This window comes from Leucoraja erinacea, chromosome 9, assembly GCF_028641065.1.
Source record: "Leucoraja erinacea ecotype New England chromosome 9, Leri_hhj_1, whole genome shotgun sequence".
In the NCBI taxonomy this organism is placed as follows: domain Eukaryota; kingdom Metazoa; phylum Chordata; class Chondrichthyes; order Rajiformes; family Rajidae; genus Leucoraja; species Leucoraja erinaceus.
Window position 1 is genome coordinate 19,691,523 of NC_073385.1, and position 21,329 is coordinate 19,712,851.

The 21,329-nt window shown below is 52.4% G+C and overlaps 1 protein-coding gene across 1 annotated transcript; it reads left to right on the forward strand.

The window, feature by feature from the left end:
- The first annotated feature begins 956 nt into the window (after nt 1-956).
- Nucleotides 957-20,186, forward strand: LOC129700078 (uncharacterized). The gene is made up of 4 exons (XM_055640260.1): nt 957-1,109; nt 9,456-9,637; nt 11,719-12,545; nt 15,726-20,186. Exons 2-4 carry the CDS (start codon nt 9,465-9,467, stop codon nt 18,164-18,166), a joined length of 3,441 nt encoding a protein of 1,146 aa, XP_055496235.1. The 5' UTR covers nt 957-1,109; nt 9,456-9,464; the 3' UTR covers nt 18,167-20,186.
- Nucleotides 20,187-21,329: the final 1,143 nt, after the last annotated feature.

Genomic DNA, 21,329 nt, shown 5'->3' on the forward strand with positions numbered 1-21,329 from the left:
GCAGCATCTTTGGGGAAAAGGAATCTTGCCACTTGTCAGATCAACCTTGTGCTGGGGGCTGGCATCATGATATGTTGGAAATGTGTAGGAGGGTCAGAGGAATATAGAATAACATGTTGATAAAATGATCCAGTTCCATTTTCTAACCACACATCATTAATGAGAGGATCATTCCCCATGTGCTCAGAGATGCTGCCTGAGCCTCTGAGTTACTCCAGTACTTTGTCTCCTTATCCCCATCGACATTGTGCAGTTACTCCTCTGTCATAATTGATGGTGGGAAGATTCCTCTAATTTAGTTTAGTTCAGATCAGTGATACAGCATGGAAACAGGCCCTTCGGCCCATAAGCCCGCGCCGACCAGCGGTCACCTGTACGAAGGCAAGTGGGACTAGTGTAGCTGGGACATTGTTGTGCTGTGTGGGCAAGTTGGGTCGAAGGGCCTGTTTCCACACTGTATCACTCTATGACTCTATCACTAGTTCTATCGCGTACCCTAGAGACAATTTACAAAAGCCAATTAACCTACAGGCCCGCATGTCTTCGGGATGTGGGAGGAAACCGGGGCACCCGGAGAAAACCCACGCAGGTCAGGGGGAGAATGTATAGGCAGCACCCGTAGTTGGGATGGAAACCGGGTCCATAGCGCTGTGAGGCAGCAAATCTACCCGCTGTGCCACCGTGCTGCCCAGTGACGTAATTGGAGGGGGTGGTGGATAGAGAGGCTCCCTAGTGACATAATTGACGGGGTTAGAGAGGCTCCCCAGTGACGCCATTGATGAGGGACGGTAGAGAGTTACTCCGGTGACGTAATTGACTCTCCAGTGACATCATTTAAGGGGAAATCCTCAGGTGACGTCACCGACAGGCCGAACGTCAGCGTGACGTTCCCTGGGCCGTGTGCGTCACCACGTGACGTGTCCGGCAGGCCGTGCGCGCGCCCGCCGGTCGGGGCGGTGACGTCACACGCGCACCCGCTGAGCCCGTTAGGCGCGCGCGCGCACGCCGCGCGGGAGAGGCCGCGGCTCCGTCACCGATACCGGGGAAAGGCTCACGCCGCGTCTGCAGCCGAGGTCCTGCCCAGCCCAGCGAAGGGCCTGCACCGCACGGTGAGGGGAGCGGGGATAGAGGGCAGCGTGGCGGGGGGGATGGGGAGTAATTTCTGGGGGGGCTTGGGTGAGGGGCGAGTGGGTGAGGGGGAGAGTGGGTGAGGGGGGGGGGGGTGGGTGAGGGGGCAGGGGAGAGGAGGGTGAGGGGGAGGGGGAGGGAGTGAGGGAGGGGGAGGGGGGGGGGGAGGAGGGGGGAGGGGAGTGGCTGCGGTTGGGAGGGGATGATGAGGAGGGGTGGGTGAGGAGGGGTGGGGGAGGGGTGGAGGATGAGGGTGAGTGGGTGCGGGAGGAAAGGGGAGGGGGGTGAGGGGGGGGAGTGGGTGAAAGGGGACGGGGGGAAGGGGGTGGGGGGGAGGGGGTGGGGGACGTGGGGTGATGAGGGGGGGTGGGGAGGGGGGAGGGGGGTGAGGGGGGGGTTGTGGGGGGTGGTGAGGAGGGTGAAGGTGAGGAGGGAGGGGTACACAGAGTGGAAGCAGTTCGAGGAGCTTCTGGTACTAAATACAATCATACAATCAAAAGAAAGCTGTTTGCTGCAAAAAGCAGACTCATTCAGTGTTTCCAAAGCCTGAGTAGTTATTCTTCATACAACGGCTATTAACTAAAAACAAATAATTTCATTGTACCTTTGTACATGTGACCAAAAAATATTATTGTCAGTGGCCCAATTCGCAACTGTGAAACCATTATGCCTCATACTTTGTCTTCATCTCTGGCCTTTGTCCAACCATCTGCCGATCAAACCCCCTTAGTTGTATCCACCTATCACTCGCGTGGTGATATGGGCCTGCACGGTGGTGCAGTGGTAGAATTTAGTTTAGAGAAACAGCGCGGAAACAGACCCTTCGGCACACCGAGTCCGCGCCGACCAGCGATCCCCGCACATTAACACTATCCGACACACACTAGGGACAATTTACATTTTTTTCAATCAAACCAATTAACCTGCAAACCTGCACGTCTTTGGAGTGTGGGAGGAAATAGGAGCACCAGGGAAATACTCATGTGGTCACAGGGCCAATGTACAGACTCCGTACAGCGTCAGAGACCCGGGTTCGATCCTGATTACGGGTGGTGACTGTATGGAGTTTGTGCGTTCTCCCTGGGTTTTCCCGGGTGTTCTGGTTTCTTCCCACACTCCAAAGACTTACAGGCTTGTAGGTTACTTGTCCTCGGTAAAGATTGTAAATTGTCCCAAGTGTGTAGGATAGTGCTGGTGTGCGGGGATCGCTGGTCGGTGCATACTCGGTGGGCTAAAGGACCTGTTCCCGCACTGTATCTCTAAGCTAAACTAGCCAGGCACCACAGTTAGTCTCGCACTACCCCATCACCTCCCAAACCCACCACCTCTACTGGAAGAGCGTCAAAGGCAGCAAAGACATGAAAATACCGCTAAAATCTACCTTATCACACAACCTCAGCTTATCTTTAATCGGAACTTATCTTGCATTAAACGTTATTCCCTTTATCCTGTATCTGTACACTGGACGGCTCAATTGTAATCATGTATAGTCTTTCAGCTGACTGGTTAGCACGCAACCAACAGCTTTTCACTGTACATTGGTACACGTGGTAATAAACTAAACTAGGTTCAGACGAAATGTGTAGGAAGGAACTGCAGATGCTGGTTTAAACTAAATATAGACACAAAAGGCTGAGGTATCTCAGCGGGACAGGCAGCGATCTTTGGGCAGCATTTCTGGAGAGAATAGGTGATGTTTTGAGTTGAGACTCTTCAGACCTATGTTCATTGTTTGACTGTCATTGTTCTTTGAAGAATTCATGTGCTTTGGATAAAGAGTAATCACTGGCTATACAATATTTTTAGATTGAGTTTGAAAGTGAGTGGAAGCTGATCAATTAGTTTATTGCCATATAAACAGCGGTGCAGTGAAGTCCAACAATATATACAACAGCAAAATGGTACAAAGATTATAGAGCAATCTGAAGTTGTGCAAAAATAATTGCAATATTTGTAGATCTTATTTAGTGTCTGGGGTTATGGGGGGAAGGCAGGAAAATGGGGTTGAGAAGGAAAGAGATCAGGCATGATTGAATGGCGGATGGTCAAATTCTGCTCCTGTAAGCTTGAAATTGCAGCAGAATGAGGAAAAGTTAAGAGTATGTGGCAGCACCTCTAGGAAGGGGTATAAGTGAGGTGGTTGTTCAGTAGTCTGTTAGCTTTGGGGAATAAGTCTGGATATCTGAGCTTTCAAGATCCCAATATCTCCTCCAAAAGGTGCAAGAGGTAAAAAGGGATTGACCAGGGTGGCCAGGCACCCTTGACGATAACTCCAGCCTTCCTGATGCAATGCATCGTGAAGATGGACTGGATGGAAGGAAGTGATGAGCCTGTGATGGGCTGAGATCTATATAAATAAAATAATCGGTGAAGGAATGAGAGGAGAACTGGTTGTGGTTGATTGAGAGGGATGTCGTTAGATTGGTAGAGTTAGATTTCACAAAGTGCAGACAATAATTTACCAAAAGCACAAAGAACCAACAAGAACAGAGGCCCTTGTTTGGCTGGCAAATGATGGTGGTATAAGAGTTATACAGTATGGAAATTGCCCCTTTGGCTCAACAGCGTCCATGCTGACAAACATGCCCCATCTACACTAGTCCCATCTGTCTGCCCGTATCCCTCCATCCACAAGTCCTAGAGGTAGAATTAGGCCATTCGGCCCATTCAATCATGACTGATCTCTACCACCTAATCCCATTTTCCTGCCTTCTCCCCATAAACCTTGACACGGTTCTAATCAATAACTTGTCTACCTCTGCCTTAAAATATCCACTGACTTGACCTCCACAGTCCTCTGTGGTATTGAGTTCCCCAGATTAACTACCCTCTGACTAAAGAAGTTTCTCCTCACCTCCTTTCTAAAATAGCGTCCTTTAATTCTGAGACTATGAGCCCTGGTCCAAGACTCTCCCGCCAGTGGAAACATTCTTTCCACATCTACTCTATCTATGCCTATCATTGTTCTGTAAGTTTCAATGAGGTCTAACCTTCTAAACCTTCTAAACTCCAGCGAATAGAGGCCCCGTGCTGTCAAACTCTCATCAAATGCTAACCCACTCATTCCTGGAATCATTCTTGTAAACCACCTCTTGACCCTCTCCAGAGCCAGTACATCCTTCCTCAGATATGGAGTCCACATTTGCTCACAGTACCCCAAATACGGCCTACCAGCGCTTTATGGAGCATTACATCTCCATTTTGTATTCCACTCCTCTTGATATAAATGCTAGCATTGAATTTGCCTTCCTTACTACCGATATACCTTTCCTATCCATGTATCTGTCCAAGGGTCTTTAAAATATTGTTATAATACCTTCCTCAACTACCTCTTCTGGCAGATCGCTCCATATACCCACCACTCTCTGTAAAAATAGTGCCCCTTAGGTTCCTATCAAATCTTTCCCCTCTCACCTTATACTTACGCCCTCTGGTTTTTGATTCCCGCATCCTGGGTAAAATAATATGATCCGATTTTCAGAAAAACTAATATCACCTTTATGCACAAAAATCCAATGGAACAGAGGCCCAAGTGTGTCTGCCAATTGAAAGTGTTAACCCAAGGAAGAAGCTTATAAAGTTGGCAGACATAGCAGTAAAGCTAAGGATGGGAGTGTGGAAGACTAAGATCTTCTATAGCAGGGGTCGGCCAAGGGGCCAGGACATATGTCCGTGAGCGGTGGCGGGCCACATCTATCACGTGTGCACATGGCTCCCGCCCCGGATGGCAGGCATCAAATCACGGGTTCACATAGATCTCGCCCCTTCGAGGACGTCACCCGGAGCACTGAGATCAAATATCACACTCACTCGTCCCCGGCCTCCTGACAACCCCGATTCCGACAGTGAAGCCCAGACACACAAGGTGTGCTGCCATGCCGGCGGATTTGCGCAGGATTCACTCCAGCATTTTTTTCTACCTTCAATTTTTCCAGCATCTGCAGTTCTTTCTTAGACATTCCAGATACCGGAGATGGCGGACGTCTGCGGGCCGGATGATTGAGGGGAAAAAAAACTACTGCAGGCTGGATTCGGCCCGTGGTCCGCAGGTTACCGACCCAATAGACAATAGGTACAGGAGTAGGCCATTCGACCCATCGAGCCAGCACCGCCATTCAATGTGATCATGACTTATCATCCCCAATCAGTTCCTGCTTTCTCCCCATATCCCCTGACTCCGCTATCTTTAAGAGCCCTATCTAGCTTTCTCTTGAAAGTATTCAGAGAACCTGCCTCCTCCGTCCTCTGAGGCAGAGAATTCCACAGACTCACCACTCTCTGTGAGAAAAAGTGTTTCCTCGTCTCCGTTCTAAATGGCTTACTCCTTATTTTTAAACTGTGACCCCCTGGTTCTGGACTCCCCCAACATCGGGAACATGTTTCCTGCCTCTAGCCTGTCCAACCCCTTAACAATCTTATATGTTTCAACAAGATCTCCTCTCATCCTTCTGAACTCCAGAGTGTACAAACCCAGCCGCTCCATTCTCTCAGCATGTGACAGTCCCGCCATCCCGGGAATTAACCTTGTAAACCTACGCTGCACTCCCTCAATAGACCCCTCTTCTATAGGGGCATAAAAAGAAAAAGTCTAGTAAGGATGTATTGGCATTGGTTTATTGTTGTTAATTGGACCAAGACACACTGAAAAAGCTAACCAGACAAAGATTGAGGGAGGTACACAAAATTGCTGGAGAAACTCAGCGGGTGCAGCAACATCTATGGAGCGAAGGAAATAGGCGACGTTTCGGGCCCAAACCCTTCTTCAGACTGATGGGGGGTGGGAGGGAGAAGGAAGGAAAAAGGGAGGAGGAGGAGCCCGAGGACGGGAGGATGGGAGGAGACAGCTCGAGGGTTAAGGAAGGGGAGGAGACAGCAAGGGCTAGCAAAATTGGGAGAATTCAACGTTAATGCCATTAGGATGCAAACTGCCCAGGCGGAATATGAGGTGCTGTTCCTCCAATTTCCAGTGTTGCTCACTCTGGCAATGGAGGAGATCCAGGACAGAGAGGTCGGATTGGGAATGGGAGGGGGAGTTGAAGTGCTGAGCCACCGGGAGGTCAGGTTGGTTATTGCGGACTGAGCGGAGGTGTTCGGCGAAACGATCGCCCAACCTACGCTTATTCTCCCCGATGTAGATCAGCTGACATCTAGAGCAGCGGATGCAGTAGATGAGGTTGGAGGAGATACAGGTGAACCTTTGTCGCACCTGGAACGACTGCTTGGGTCCTTGAATGGAGTCGATGGGGGAGGTGAAGGGACAGGTGTTGCATTTCTTGCGGTTGCAATGGAAAGTGCCTGGGGAGGAGGTGGTACGGGAGGGAAGGGAAGAATTGACAAGGGAGTTGCGGAGGGAGCGGTCTTTGCGGAAGGCAGACATGGGGGGAGATGGGAAGATGTGGCGAGTGGTGGGGTCACGTTGGAGGTGGCGGAAAAGGCGGAGGATTATGTGTTGTATTTGCGGGAGACCTGATAGAAATATATAACATTTTGGTCGGCATAGATAGGGTAGACAGAACTTCTTTTTGCAGGATGGAAATGTAAAAGACTAGAGCACAGCTTTAAGGTGAGAGGGGCAAAGTTTAAAGGAGATGTGCAGGGCAAGTCTATTTTTATACATAGGGTGGTGTGTGCCAGGAACATGCTGCCAGGAGTGGTAGTGGAGGCAGATATAGTGGTATTTAAGAGGCTTTTCTTCTAAACCCCATTCACTCAAGAAATTCCTCATCTCTTTTCTAAAGGTGCGTCCTTTTATTCTGAGGCTGGGCCCTCTGGTCCTAGAGTCTCCCACTCGTGGAAACATCCTCTCCGCATCCACTCTCCAGGCCTTTCACTATCTGGTAAATTTCAGTCTGAAGAAGGGTCACCTATCCTGTTTTTCCAGCGATGCTGCCTGACCTGCTGAGTTACATCAAAATGTTGTGTCTATTTTCATAGAAACATAGAAAATAGGTGCAGGAGTAGGCCATGCGGCCCTTTGAGCCTGCGCCGCCATTCAATATGATCATGGCTGATCATCCAACTCAGTATCCTGTACCTGCCTTCTCTCCATACCCCCTGATCCCTTTAGCCACAAGGGCCACATCTAACTCCCTCTGAAATATAGCTAATGAACTGGCCTCAACTACCTTCTGTGGCAGTGAATTCCAGAGATTCACCACTCTCTGTGTGAAAAGTGTTTTTCTCATCTCGGTCCTAAAAGATTTCCCCCTTATCCTTAAACTGTGAGCCCTTGTTCTCGACTTCTCCAACATCGGGAACAATCTTCCTGCATCTAGCCTGTCCAACCCCTTAAGAATTTTGTAAGTTTCTATAAGATCCCCCCCTCAATCTTCTAAATTCTAGCGAGTACAAGCCGAGTCTATCCAGTCTTTCTTCATATGAAAGGCCTGACATCCCAGGAATTAGTCTGGTGAACCTTCTCTGTACTCCCTCTCTGGCAATAATGTCTTTCCTCAGATTAGGAGACCAAAACTGTATGCAATACTCCAGGTGTGGTCTCACCAAGACCCCGTACAACTGCAGTAGAACCTCCCTGCTCCCTGGTTTTCGGTGTAAACCAGTATCTGCAGGACCTATCCAAGTTTCAATGAGGTACCCCCTCATCCTTCTAAACTCCAGGCCCTGTGCTGTAAAATGCTCATCGCATGTTAACCCAAACATCCCCGGAATCATCCCCGTAAACCTCTGGACCCCCTCCGTTGACAGCATATCTGTCCTCAGATATGGGCCCAAACTTGTTTTCTAACTGTGTATTTTTGTACCAACGTCTTGCTAATTTTCTTGCTCAATCATTTTCTTTTCACCGTTCTGTAGAATTTCTGTGTAATTTATGTTTTTGTATCGTGACACAAGGTTTATAAAAAAGACACAAAATGCTGGAGTAACTCAGCTGGCCAGGGAACATCTGTGGAGACGTTTCGGGTCGGGACCCTTCTTCAGAGAAGGGGAGGGGGCGGGACAAAGATAATGTAGTCGGAGATAGTAAGACTAGTGGGAAAACTGGGAAGGGGATGGAGAGAGAAAGCAAGGGCTACCTGAAATTAGAGAAGTCAATATTCATACCGCTGGGGTGTAAACTACCTCAGTGGTATGACGTTGACTTCTCTAACTTCAGATAGCCCTTGGTTTCTCTCTCTCTCCATCCCCTCCCTCTTCCCAGTTCTCCCACTAGTCTTATTATCTCCGACTACATTCTATCTTTGTCCCGCCCCCTCCCCTGACATCAGTCTGAAGAAGGGTCTTGACCTAAAACATCGCCCATTCCTTCTCCAGAGATGCTGCCTCACCCGCTGAGTTACTTCAGCATTTTGTGTCTTCCATCTATTTTCTATGTTGTCTATGTGCCAGTGAATCTGCTGCAAGCAAGATTTTCATTGAACCTCTACCTCACTGTACCTCCGTAGAAGTGGGCTAGAATATAGTTCTCAGCTTTGCAGCGTATGAGCTCCACAGTCCACATAGGGGTAGATGTGATTCAGGCAGGACCCTAGCTTATGGAAGGGCCATTTAGAAGCCTGATAACAGAGGGGAAAAAAGTTGTTCCTGAGTCTGGTGGTGCGCGCTTTCAAGCTTCTGTACCTTCTGCCGGACGGGAGCGGGCGAAGAAGGAATGAACGGGGTGGGACAAAACTTTGATTATGTTGGGTGCTGTCTGTGTGGAGATAGATGCTGCATGTCCCGCTGAGTTACCCCAGCTTTTTGTGTATCTTCGGTTTAAACCAGCATCTGCAGTTTCTTCTTACACTAAAATAATGTGCCCTGAGTCTGTAGTTCAGAGCCTATTTGGAGGTTGTAGTGTGTAATAGCCTGATGGGGGGTGGGATGGTGTGTGTCAATGATGGGACGTCTGGCCTGTGAGATGGACTAGGCCACATCCACAACTCTTGACAATTACTTGTGTTCTTGGGCAGAGCTGTTCCCAAACCAAGCTGTGACGCAACCCGACAGTCTGCTTATTCTGGTGAACCTATATAAGGAGAGGAAATGCAGCACGGTGGCGCAGCGGTAGTGTTGCTGCCTCACAGCACCAGAGACCCTGGTTCGATCCTGACTATGGGTGCTGTCTGTGCGGAGTCTGTACGTCCTTCCTGTGACAGCGCGGGTTTTCCCCGGGTGCTCTGGTTTCCGGCTATAGGTTTGTAGGTTAATTGGCATGGGTAAAGATTCGGGATTGTCCCTAGTGTGTGGGATTGCGTTAGTCAGCGTGGACCCGGTGGGCCAAAGGACCTGTTTCCACGCTGTATTTCTAAACTAAAAAGGTTTGAAAGAGGAGTGAAATGTAAAGGGGGGTGGGGCCGGTATTGATTGTGGGTTTTGTTCCTCTGCAGGGTGAGGGCATGGACGTGGCCAATCACAGCGTGGTGCTGCTGCAGCAGCTGAACGTGCAGCGGGAGTTTGGCTTCCTGTGTGACTGCACCGTGGCCGTGGGAGACATCCATTTCAAGGCCCACCGGGCCGTGCTGGCTGCCTTCTCCAACTACTTCAAGATGATCTTCATCCATCAGTCTAGGTACATGGCATCCTCACCCCCTTCCTCACTCACTCTCCGCTGGTCGGCTGCTCTGGAAGATCAGGAAGAGCTAATGAATTGGACACATAAGATAGACACAAAATGCTGGAGCAACTCAGCGGGACAGGCAGCATCTCTGGAGAGAAGGAATGGGTGAAGTTTTGGTTCGAGACCCTTCTTTAGATTGAGAGTCAGGGGAGAGGGAGACATATAGATATGGTAGGGTAAGGTGTGAAAGCACAGATCAAAGAGGACAATGATAAAGAAATAAAGATTGGTACATTGTATGCCTTGTTGTCACCTTCCCCATAGCTAACAATCAGTAATATTTCATCAGGTGGAAAATGAAACTAGTCAGAGAACTAGGATGGGGGAGGGACAGAGAGACAGAGAGAGGGAAAGCAAGGGTCACAAAGTTAGAGAAATCAATATCAAACCGATCGGGTGTAAGCTGCCCAAGCAAAATATGTGGTTCCTCCAAATTGTATAGGCCTCACTCTGACATTGGAGTAGGCCCAGGAGGGAAAGGTCAGTATGGGAGGGGGAGTTTAGTGTTTAGAAATTGGACATATAATTTGGAGTAGTGTGCAGTTCTGGTCGCTCCAGTACAGGACGAATGTGGAGGCTTTGGTGAGGTTGCAGGGGAGGTTAAACAGACTGGTGTATGTTTATTATAAGGAGGAGGAGCCATCTTGGGGAGCGGCTGCTAACCAGCAGCCGTCCGTTTACTTCGCTTTTTTTAACAAAGTTTTTAGTAAGTCCACTGTTTCGTCCGTTGGAGAAATTGACTTTTTAATGTGGGGGATAGGGGGCAATTTTACTCCTAGGTCCCTACCTGGTTGGTGAGGCAGCTTTTTCTCCGGGCTGCCCGTCGACCCATGCTCATGGCCTACCAGCGGGCTTGGAGCGCCGTTTCCTGGCGGGGACCGCCCAGCACCTCGGCCTCGGTGGCGGCGCAGGCGATGCCTTGCCTGGGTCGCGGCGTTGGATCGACGCGCTGGAGCTCCGGTGAGCTGTGTCCGCCGTGTTCGACACCTCCAGGCTGCGGGTCTGCGGCGCCGATTTCAACATCGGGAGCCTGGGAGCTCCAGGCCGGCGCGGCCTTGTCGGCTTCGGAAGCCGCGGTCTGCAGCTAGGAAGCGGCCGTTCCAGGTGGCCCAGCCGCTGAGAGGACTCCCGACGTCGGGGCAAGATCACCCTGTGAGAACGGCCAGGAGCATCGGGCCTCCGTAGAGGCAATTGCGGTGGCCTCAATAGGCCTGACTTTGGGTGAACTTGGGGTTGGGAACTGGACATTGTGCCTTCCCCCACAGTGGTATCCATTGTGGGGGGATGATTTTTTTTGTCTGTAAGGTAATCCTGTTAGTCTTTGTCCAAGATGGCTGTCGGAAGGGAGAGTGGACGCTGGCGCGCTTTAGGTGCCGCTGCTCTCTTTTCACATTTGGTTTTTGATTTTTTGTTTTTGGACTGAATTCTGTTTTTAATTTGTGTTTCTGTGATGTCTTTATTACTTATTTTATTCTGATTGTATGTTTTTTATTTCTGTTAATCTCTGTAAGGTGTCCTTGAGATTTCTGAAAGGCGCCCAAAAATAAAATTTATTATTATTATTATTATTATTATTATTATTGTTACGTGTACCGAGGTAAAGTGGAATTTTGTTTTGAAAGCTATCCAATTCAATACAAACTACCCAACATGGATACAATCAAGCCAAAATCGCACAATAGGGAGAGCAAAGGGGAAGATACAGAGTGCAGAATATAGTTCCCTGCATTGTAGCACATCAGTTCCACAGACAAAGTCCAATGTCCGCAATGGGGTAGAGGTGAATCGGACAGTACCCTAGCTTATCGAAGGACCGTTCAGAAGCCTGATAACAGGGGAAGAAGCTGTTCCTGAGTCGTGGTAGTGCGCGCTTTCAAGGTGTTGTGCGCGCTTTCAATGTCTGCTGGACGGGAGCGGGGAGGAGGGGTGGGACAAGTGCACACTTTCATGCATGTATAGGGAGTTGGCCGAAGGGCCTGTTTGCGCGCTGTGCGGTTCTCTAACCCGTCTGTTCTGACCCCTGTTCCCTACAGCGACTACATCAAGGTGCAGCCAGTGGACATCCAGCCGGACATCTTCAGCTACCTGCTGCACCTGATGTACACGGGCAAGGGGCCGAAGCAGCCGGTTGATCCCAGCCGGCTGGAGGAGGGCATCCGCTTCCTGCACGCCTACAACCTGGTGCATGACCCGGGCCACGGGGGGCCACTCTTCGGTCCCCACCACGAGGTGCTGCCTCTGCAGTCGCCCAACCTGTACGGCATACAGATCTCCGGCTCGCAGAAGGTGCAGGTGGCACAGAGCGCAGGCCGGAGCGGGCCGCCTGGCCTGGGCTTGGAGCAGCCGGGCCAGCTGCCCTCCGGCCCAGTGGCCAACATTCCCGAGCACCGCTACGCCAGGCCGCCCATCACCCAGGAGGTGGCGACGCTCGGGGAGGACAGCAGCCCAGGAGCGACGCCGGCCGCCGCCCGCGGACTACAAGTCCCCGGCCTCGGCTTCAAGAGGGGCAAGTCCCACAAACACTACTCCTGCCACTACTGTGGGGAGAGGTTTGCTGCCAGGGGAAGCTTGCGGGACCACCTGTACTCCCATGCCAGCGGCACCCTGCCCTCAGCCACCCCACCGGCAGCCGCCCAGACCAGGGGGCTCGGAGACCACCCCCAAGAAGCCGAGAAAGCCGAGGGGCTGCTGGGGGAGGAAGTACAGCTACCAGCCGCTAACCAGCACGAGACCAACAGCCTGGACGAGCATCCTCCCGTCGGACTGACCGTCACCGTCGGAGCCTATGGGGGCGACGCCATTGAGAGCGGTAGCTTCGGCACGGCCAAGAGGAGGAAGTTCGCCTGCTCCGTTTGTGGCCGTGAGTATCCGACACCGGTGGGTGCTGGAGGTGGGGAAGGAACGGCCTGGCAATTGTGGGCTGGGCCGGCAAAGTATTGGTTAAAGTGCACATTGTCAGATTTTAATAAAGGCCATTTTTATACATCTTGGTTTCACCATGTAGAAATTACAGCAGTGTTTATACATAGTCCCCTCCATTTCAGGGCACCATTATGCTTGGGACACAGCAATGTCATGTAAATGAAAGAAATAGTCATGTTTAGTATTTTGTTGTATCCTTTGCATGCAATGACTGCTTGAAGTCTGCAATTCATGGACATCACCAGTTGCTGGGTGTCCTCTCTGGTGATGCTCTGCCAGGCCTGTATTGCAGCCATCTTTAGCTTATGCTTGTTTTAGGGGCTAGTCCCCCTTCAGTTTTCTCTTCAGCATGCTCAATTGGGTTCAGATCGGGTGGTTGACTTGGCCACTCAAGAATTTACCATTTTTTAGCTTTGAAAAACTCCTTTGTTGCTTTAGCAGTATGTTTGGGATCATTGTCTTGCTGTAGAATGAACTGCTGGCCAATGAGTTTTGAGGCATTTGTTTGAACTTGAGCAGATAGGATGCGTCTATACACGTCAGAATTCATTGTGCTACTACCATCAGCAGTTGTATCATCAATGAAGATAAGTGAGCCAGTACCTTCAGCAACGATACATGCCCAGGCCATAACACCCCCCACCACCGTGTTTCACAGATGAGGTGGTATGCTTTGTATCTTGGGCAGTTCCTTCTCTCCTCCACACTTTGCTCATGCCGTCACACTGATATAAGTTAATCTTTATCTCATCTGTCCACAAGGCTTTTTCCCAGGACTGTGGTTGCTCTTTTAAGTACTTCTTGGCAAACCGTTACCTGGCCATCCTAGTTTTGCAGCTAACCAGTGGTTTACATGCAGTGTAGCCTCTGTATTTCTGTTCATGAAGTCTTCTGCGGACAGTGGTCTTTGAAAAGCCACACCTGACTCCTGAAGAGTGTTTCTGATCTGTCGGACAGGTATTTGGGGAATTTTCTTTATTATAGAGAGAATTCTTCCGTCATCAGCTGCAGAAGTCTTCCCTGGACTGCCAGTCCCTTTGCGATTAGTAAGCTCACCAGTGCTCTCTTTCTTCTTAATGATGTTCCAAACAGTTGATTTTGGTAAGCCTAATTTATTCTTGTTTCTCAGTCTCATAATGGCTTAATTGACTTTCATTGGCACAGCTTTGGTGCTCATGTTGATAAACAGCAATAAAAGTTTCCAAAGATGATGGAAAGACTGGAGGAAAGACTAGGTGCTGAGAGCTCTCTTATACCTGCATTAAGGGGGCAATTACCTGAGCAATTACAAACACCTGTGAAGCCATGTGTCCCAAACATTATGCTGCCCTGAAATGGGGGGGCTATGTATAAACACAGCTGTAATTTCTACATAGTGAAACCAAAATGTAAAAATACCCTTTAATAAAATCTGACAATGTGCACTTTAACCACATGTGATTTTTTAATTGTTCTAAACATTATGGAGGGCACTGTATATATTGTATCTATAGTATTTCTACTATACATGTTTATAATGGAGCCGCCCACAGAGTACAGATACAGGCTATAGGGAATAATCAGGGTGGGACAAGTTTTTGAATATGGTGGCTGCTTTTCTGAGGCAGAGTGAAGTGTAAGTGGAGACAGTGGTGGGGAGTCTGGTCTGTGTGATGGACTGGGTTACGTCCAAAACTGTCTGCAATTCCTTATGGTCGTGGGATGAACTTGTTCCCAAACCAAGCTGTGATTTTTCCCGACAGGATTCTTTCCATGGAGCATCTATGGAAATTGGTCAAAGTTGTTGGAGACATACTGAACTTTCTTTGAATGGCCACCGTTGAGTTGATGAGGGGAATGAGTAGGGTGACAACAGAGCATACAATCAGGAACATTTAATCAGGTGGACTGTAAAACAAGTCAAAAGAACTAGGATGGGGGAGGGATGGAGAGGGAAGTAAGGGTTTCGTGAAGTTAAAAAAGTCAATATTCATACTATGAATATAAGTTGCCCAAGTGAAATATGAGGTGCTGTTCCCCCAATTTGCATTGGTCTTCACTCTGACAATGGAGGAGGCCCAGGATAGAAAGTTCAGCGTGGGAATGGGAGGGGGAGGTAAAGTGTTTAGCAACCGGGAGATCGGCTAGGGGGAGTTAAATATTCCCATCAATTCCCACACTGACCTTTCAGTCCTGGGCCTCCTCCATTGTCAGAGTGAGGCCCAGCGCAAATTGGGGGAGCAGCACCTCAGATTTCACTTGGGCAGCTTACACCCCAGCGGTATGAACATTGACTTCTCTAACTTCAAGGGTCTGAGCTGTAGGGAGAGGTTGGACAAGTTTATTGAAAAAAAATACACAAAATGGGAGAAGTATTTCCGTCGGTTGTTGAATTCATTGAAATTTAAAAAATATATTGTAAACTTGTCCAAATTATTTGTTATAATTAGTTGGTAGATTTATAGAATCCATTGGTTTTTGTTCTAATTGTAGGCTTATGGAATGTATTAATTGTTATAATGTATTGTAGACTTATATAAGTTATTGAATGCTTGTTTATAATGTATTGCACATAGAATGTTTGTGTATCATTTATTGAATGAACGAAACGTTACACCTCACATGATGAGTCAGTGCGACCCAAGGTATGCAAAGATGGGCCATGTAAGGTGCACAGACTTATAGAAGTTATTGTTGCGTGCTAATCAGTCACCAGAAAGACTATATTATTACAATCGAGCCGTCCACAGAGTGTAGATACACGATAAAGGAATAACATTTAGTGCAAAGTAAAGCAAGTCAAGTCTGATCAACGATAATCTGAGGGTCCCCAATGACGTAGATAGTAGTTCAACACTGCTCTCCAGTTGTGATAGAATGGTTCAGTTTTCTGATAACAGCCGGGAAGAAACTCTCCCTAAATCTGGAGGTGTGCGTTTTTACACATTTTGTACCTCTTGCCCGATGGGAGAGGGGAGAAGAGGGGGTGACCGGGGTGAGACTGGTCCTTGATTATGCTGAGGCAGTGTGAGGTGTAGATGGAGTCGATGGATGGGATGTTGGTTTGAGATGGTCTGGGCTGCGTCCACAACTCTCTGCAATAATAACTAACCCCTGTTCTGTCTTTCTCTGTCTGCAGACACGGCGGAGCCAGAGCCGGAGGCAGGTGCCCTGTCCCCGCCGCCAGCACCAGCGGCCACCGCCGGCCCAGAGGAGCTGCCCTCGCGGCGGCAGCAGCAGCTGGCAGCGGCCGAGCTGGAGGCTGCTTTCCGCGCCGTCTTCGCCAACTACGAGTCAGCGCGCGTGCATGCCCACTACAAGTGCGTGCGTGGCGGGTGCGCGCTCCCCGTCACGGGAAGTGCGGTCACGGTGACTGCGCCGGGCCGGCGTGGTGGCGGCGACCGCTTCGTGCACCGCTGGCTGTGGGAGCGGGAACTGACGTACTGCGAGCGCACGGGTGTGTACTGGCTGTTGTACGAGGAGGGCCGCGGCATGTACTGCTACCTGTGTCGGCGCCACGACGCCCACAACCGGCAGAACAAGAGCAAGGTGTTCAATGGTACGCCGGCTGTGCGCTACAAGAAGGCAGCGCTGCAGGCCCACGCCGAGTCGCAGCAGCATGGAGCTGCGGTCCGCGCCGAGCTGTCGGGCCGCCTGTCCGCACGCCAACTGGCCCGGAGCGGACAGCAGGAAGCGGCCTCGTTGCGCGCCCTTTTCCAGGCCGCCTATTGGCTGGCGAGGGAGGGGCTGCCAACTGCAAAGCTACGCCCCGCGCTGCGGTTGCTAGGCGCCACGCCCACGCACTTCCGGCGCGCCGCTACGCTGTGCCGCGTCTTCCGCGCGCTGGGCTGCGCCGTGCACAGGCGCGTGCTGCTGGGCCTCCGGCGTGCCGCTCACTTCGGGCTGCTGTGCGAGAGGAGCGACGCGGAGGTCGGGGCCGGCGTTGACTCCGCGCTGCTCGGCTTCGTGCAGTACGTGGATCCCGACTCCAAGGAGGTGACGTGGAGCTTACTCTTCGCCGAGGTAGGCCGCACCAGAGCCTGGGACTCGGGTGAGGAGGTGGCCGGGGCGGTGAGCCGCGCCCTGGGCCGCGCGGAGCTGGAGGGCAGCCGCCTGGCCTGGCTGGTGGCCGAGCAGGCGGGCGAGGAGGAGCCGGCGGCGCGGCTGCAGGAGGGCTGGCCTGGGCTGCTGGGGATGGCGTGGCCGGGGCGGCGGCTGCTGCTGGCGGGGACTGGGCGCGGGGGAGCAGGGGCGTGCGGGCCGTTGCTCCGGCTCCAGGCCTGGCTGTACCAGCTGTGGGAGCTGCTCGAACGTTCGCCCGCCCTGGCCGAGGCTTACCTGGCCGCCCGCATGCCCGGAGCAGAGGCCGAGGTCTCGCCGCCCAGCCGCCTCCTCCGGCCAGCGCTGCTCCGCCGGCTGCGACGGACCTGCCGCCGGTGCCGCCAGTCGGTCGAGGCGTCGGTGGAGGGTGCGTACGAGGATCTGCCGGCGCTGCTGCGGGCACTGCGGGCTCAGGGCGGGGTGGAGGCGGCGGCCTGCGGCCTCTGGGCCCAGCTGAGCTCCCCGCGGGCCGCGGGAGGCCTCTACATCCTGCGGGAGGTGGCGGCGGCGCTTCTCGGCCTGACACGGGCCCTGCGCCGGGCCAGGGGGCTACAGGCGCCGCCCGACGCCGAGCTGCGGATCGCCCTGCAGCGGCTGCGGGAAGCGGCAGAGTCCGGGGCGCCGCTGAGCCGCCTGCGGGCCGACCTGGAGCCCGGCGGCCGCCTGTCAGCTTGCGGCCTGCCGCCGCTCGACGCCCGCGACCAGGCCGAGCTGCGCAGCCTGCTGGACGCCTACACGGCCGGGCTGGCGGCCGAGCTGCGACGCCGCTTCCTCGGGCCTGAGGCCGGGGCCTCGCCTCTGGCTGCCCTGGCCATCTTCAACCCGCTGCTGGTGCCCGAGCCAGGCTCCCCCGAGGCAGCGGCAGCCCACGGGCAGGCCCAGGTGGCCGCCCTGGCCTCCCGCTTTCACCCCGGGGAGGCAGGCGCCGAGGCCCGGCTGCAGGCTGAGTGGGCCCGGCTCCAGCCCGAGCTGCGGGCCTGGCGCTCCAGCCTGCCTGCCTCGGCGCTGGCCGAGCCCGGGCCCACGGCTGTCGAGTGGAGCCTCCGCCGCCTGCTGCGCCTCCGTTCCTACCCGGGGCTGGCGGCTGTGGCTGAGGCGGCGCTGGCGGCACCCGTGGGCCCGGCGTGGGACGAGCGGGCGGCTGGAGCCTTGCGTAGGGTGGAGGCCCGGCTGAGGGAAGGCCGCTGCCGGGACGCTGGGCTGCTCGACAGCCTCCTGCACATCAGCGTGAACGGCCCCGAGCTGGGCACGACCGAGTGCTCGCAGTTGCTGGAGGAAGCGGCGCACACGTTCCTGCAGCAGTGGCGGCCCGGAGCTGGGGCCTCGCCCCAGCACAAGCCCCACCTGGCATCGGTCAAAGCCGAGGAAGTGGCCGAGAGCTCGGAACAAGAGCTGGAGCAGGAGCTGGAGCAGACGGGGGGAGCTCTGCAGCACCAAGCCGACATTGACAGCGACTCGGAGAACAGTCTATGCGACTAGGCCCCGGGTTTGGCCCTTCCCTCAGGCTTTACTCTGGGCTGGGAGTCAGGACAGGTCTGGTGGGAGGGAAGGTCAGTTGGATGCTCTAAAGTGGATCAGAATGGTTGTTCATCAAGAGAGACACAAGGAACTCCAGTTGCTGGTTTACCCAACAGGAAGGACATAAAGTGGTGCAGTTACTCAGCGGGTCAGGAAGCATCGCTGGAGAACATGGGTCAGAAACTTCACCTATTCACGTTCTTCAGAGATCGTTCATTAAAACTGGAACGTGATGGGTTGAGTTTCACAGTATTTTCACAGCCTCACTATTCCCCTGCAGAGTTGGAACGGGTAGGAACTGAGCTGGTCCACAGAGTTATGGCAGCTCTATCCCAGAGCTGCATTGATTGATTAAAAGATACATCAAGGGAACAGGCCACTGAGTCCACGCCGACCATTGATCACCCATCACACTAGTTTTATGCTATTCCACAGTCTCTTCCACTCCTTCACTAGGGGGCAATTGACAGAGGGCCAATTAGCTTACAAAGCCGCACATCTTTGGGATGCGGGAAGAAGCCGGACCACCCGGAATAAACTCACTTGGCCACAGGGAGAACGTGCAAACTCCACACACAGGCAGCAGCCTAGGTCAGGATCGAACCTGGGTCTCCGGTGTTGGGAGGCAGTGGCTCTACCAGCTGCACCACTGTGCCACCCTATTTCACCGGAATCGTAGAAACATTGCGAGAGGTGGTGCAGTGGTAGAGTTGCTGCTATGCAGCGCCGGAGACCCGGGTTCGATCCCGACCACGGGCGCTGTCAGTACGGAGTTTGCACGTTCTCCCCGTGACTTGCGTGGATTTTCTTCGTGATCTTTGGTTTCCTCCCACACTACAAAGACGTGCAGGTTTGTTGGTTAATTGGCTTAGTAAATGTAAAAATTGTCCCTAGTGGGTGTAGGATAGTGTTAATGTGCGGGGATCGCTGGTCGGCGGGAGCCCGGTGGGCCGAAGGGCCTATTTCCATGCTGTATCTCTAAACTAAACCGAAGTGCAGGAAGCAAACTAGTCCCGATCACCATCTCTACTGCTGGAGGGAAGGAGGCTGAGAGGTGACCCATGAAATCTATATCATTATGAGGGGGGTAGATACAGTGGTTAGTTTAAAAAACAACCTCCATCTACCCTAGGCCATGGTCAAACCCTTTGCCAGTTGGGGTTGGTATCAGGACAGGTATAGACTCAGAACTGATGGGTTTTGGGCATAGGTTTTGCAGGTCTATCCCTGAGCTTAATCTCCTTAAGTAAAAAAGAATGACTTCACCAGAACTGGAGTGTCACGGGCCATGTTTAAGAGTAACGGCCACAATCCTCCCCACGCACAGGCCACAGCTCCATGGCCAGTGGAAGTGAGCGTTCCCGAGAGCTGGTGTCTTGAGATAGTGTGACGAGGGGCAAAGTCTTGCACAGTAAAACACAAAGTGCCGGGACAGCACTGGTGCAGCAGTAGAGCTGCCGCCAACCGTGCCAGACACCCTGGCTCGATCCTGTGTGTGTGTGTGTTTGCACAATCTCCCTGTGGTTTCACCATGGGTTTCCTCCGGCTGCTCCTGCTTCCTCTCACATCCAAAGACAGGCCACTTTATGGGTTAATTGGCCTGGCATGCAGGGAGCGGATGAGAAAGTGGGATAACGTAGAACACGTGATCAACGGTCAGTGTGGGCTTGGTGCTCCAAAGTGCCTGTTTGCATGCTACATTTTTTCAAGCTCTTAAAAAACCGAGTGAGGCAGGCAGCATCTGCAGAGGGAATGGACATGCAATGTTTTGGGTTGGGGCCCTTCAGTCTAGTGTGGTGGGAGAGTGTGACAGAAGCAAAGCCTTACTCAGGGTTCAATCTTTGTAGCTCATGTCCAGTCACAGGAAACCACGCATATTGTGTGTTTAGAGTATAAGTGTTCATCATTTTTTTACGCTATCGTGATTTTTAATTTTTAATCTATGTATTTTGAAAGTGAAAATAAAAGTTGTTTTTCTAGAGTTTTAATGTTTTTATTATTACTGCTTTCTGAGGGCAATGTTGTGAGCAGCTGTAAGATGATGTTGCTGCCTGGTGCTTTGGAGACAGTTTATTGCAATAGATGAGGTTTGTGTGATGCATTTTGGGGGGGCTGATGGTTTCAACGGGAAGTCTTGCCCCCCCCCGCCCCGTTCTCCAGCTCGGATTCTGGAAGTTCCCTGCCACCCGCGGATGCTGCCTCCACTGCCCAGCGGGGAAGGCAGGAGGTCACCCGGCAGTGCAAGGCTGCCTTGGAGGTCCATCCCATCCCTCCTTCTCTCCCTGCCCCAGCTGAGATTCCAGGGCCGCCCCATTTTCCCAGCAGACGGCAGGAGGGTGGGTGAGGAGGTCGCGCCCTGTGGTGCCACCCTCTGCTCCTTAACTTGGTGGGGCATAACCTTGCCCGGTTTACCCAGGTTGGACCTCATCTCCTGCAGGATGTTTCACTAAACATCTCACCTTCTCCATTCTCTACTTTTGCCAATGGAGTTGGTTCTAACTCGAGGAACTCATGCTAGGGTAGGTGATCTAATTCTACTGGGGTAGGACCTCTCCCATCATTGGTCCCTCGGTCCAAGTGGAGATGGTTTGGTCTCTCCTTGTGAAGGATCCACGTGTCCGGCTGGAGCTCCCTCTCCGGTCTTCCCCGGCCAAGGCGAAACCACCTTTCCTTAGGATTGGCTACACCTCCCATTTTAGAGCTCCCATTCCCAGTCTGCCCTGTTCTACTTCCCTTGGCTCAGCTGGGACAGTTCTCTCAATGTCCCCTCTCCATCTCATGGAGCTCAGCCTGTGAATGTCTTGGTTCACCTGTGTCTCCGTCTCTCAGGAGCAGAGTTACTGAGTGTCCTGGAGGTTCTACACTTTTCTTGGGTGCGGACTCCGGGTAGGGGAAGGGTCCTGAGGAACACACTGACCCCCGCTCCCTGTCCTTTCCTCTCGCCAGCTCCCACCACCAAAAACTTCCACGTCCTTCCTAGCAAAGCTTCTCCATTCCTTCTTAGGCACCACCAAGTCTCCGAAAGATGTCCACCATCTGCCCGAAGGCTTCCTCCTCGGCTTGCCCTGCCCAAGGATCTGCCCTGCACTGGTATTCCGCCCTCCTCCCGTCTCCAGGGCCTCGG

What these genes read in the sequence shown, in the direction of transcription:
- LOC129700078 (XM_055640260.1), top strand. Translation starts at nt 9,465, where the DNA reads ATGGACGTGGCCAATCACAGCGTGGTGCTGCTGCAGCAGCTGAACGTG. An exon ending in ATCTTCATCCATCAGTCTAG is followed by an intron (nt 9,638 to 11,718) that starts GTACATGGCATC and finishes TGTTCCCTACAG; the next exon opens with CGACTACATCAAGGTGCAGC. An exon ending in CGCCTGCTCCGTTTGTGGCC is followed by an intron (nt 12,546 to 15,725) that starts GTGAGTATCCGA and finishes CTCTGTCTGCAG; the next exon opens with ACACGGCGGAGCCAGAGCCG.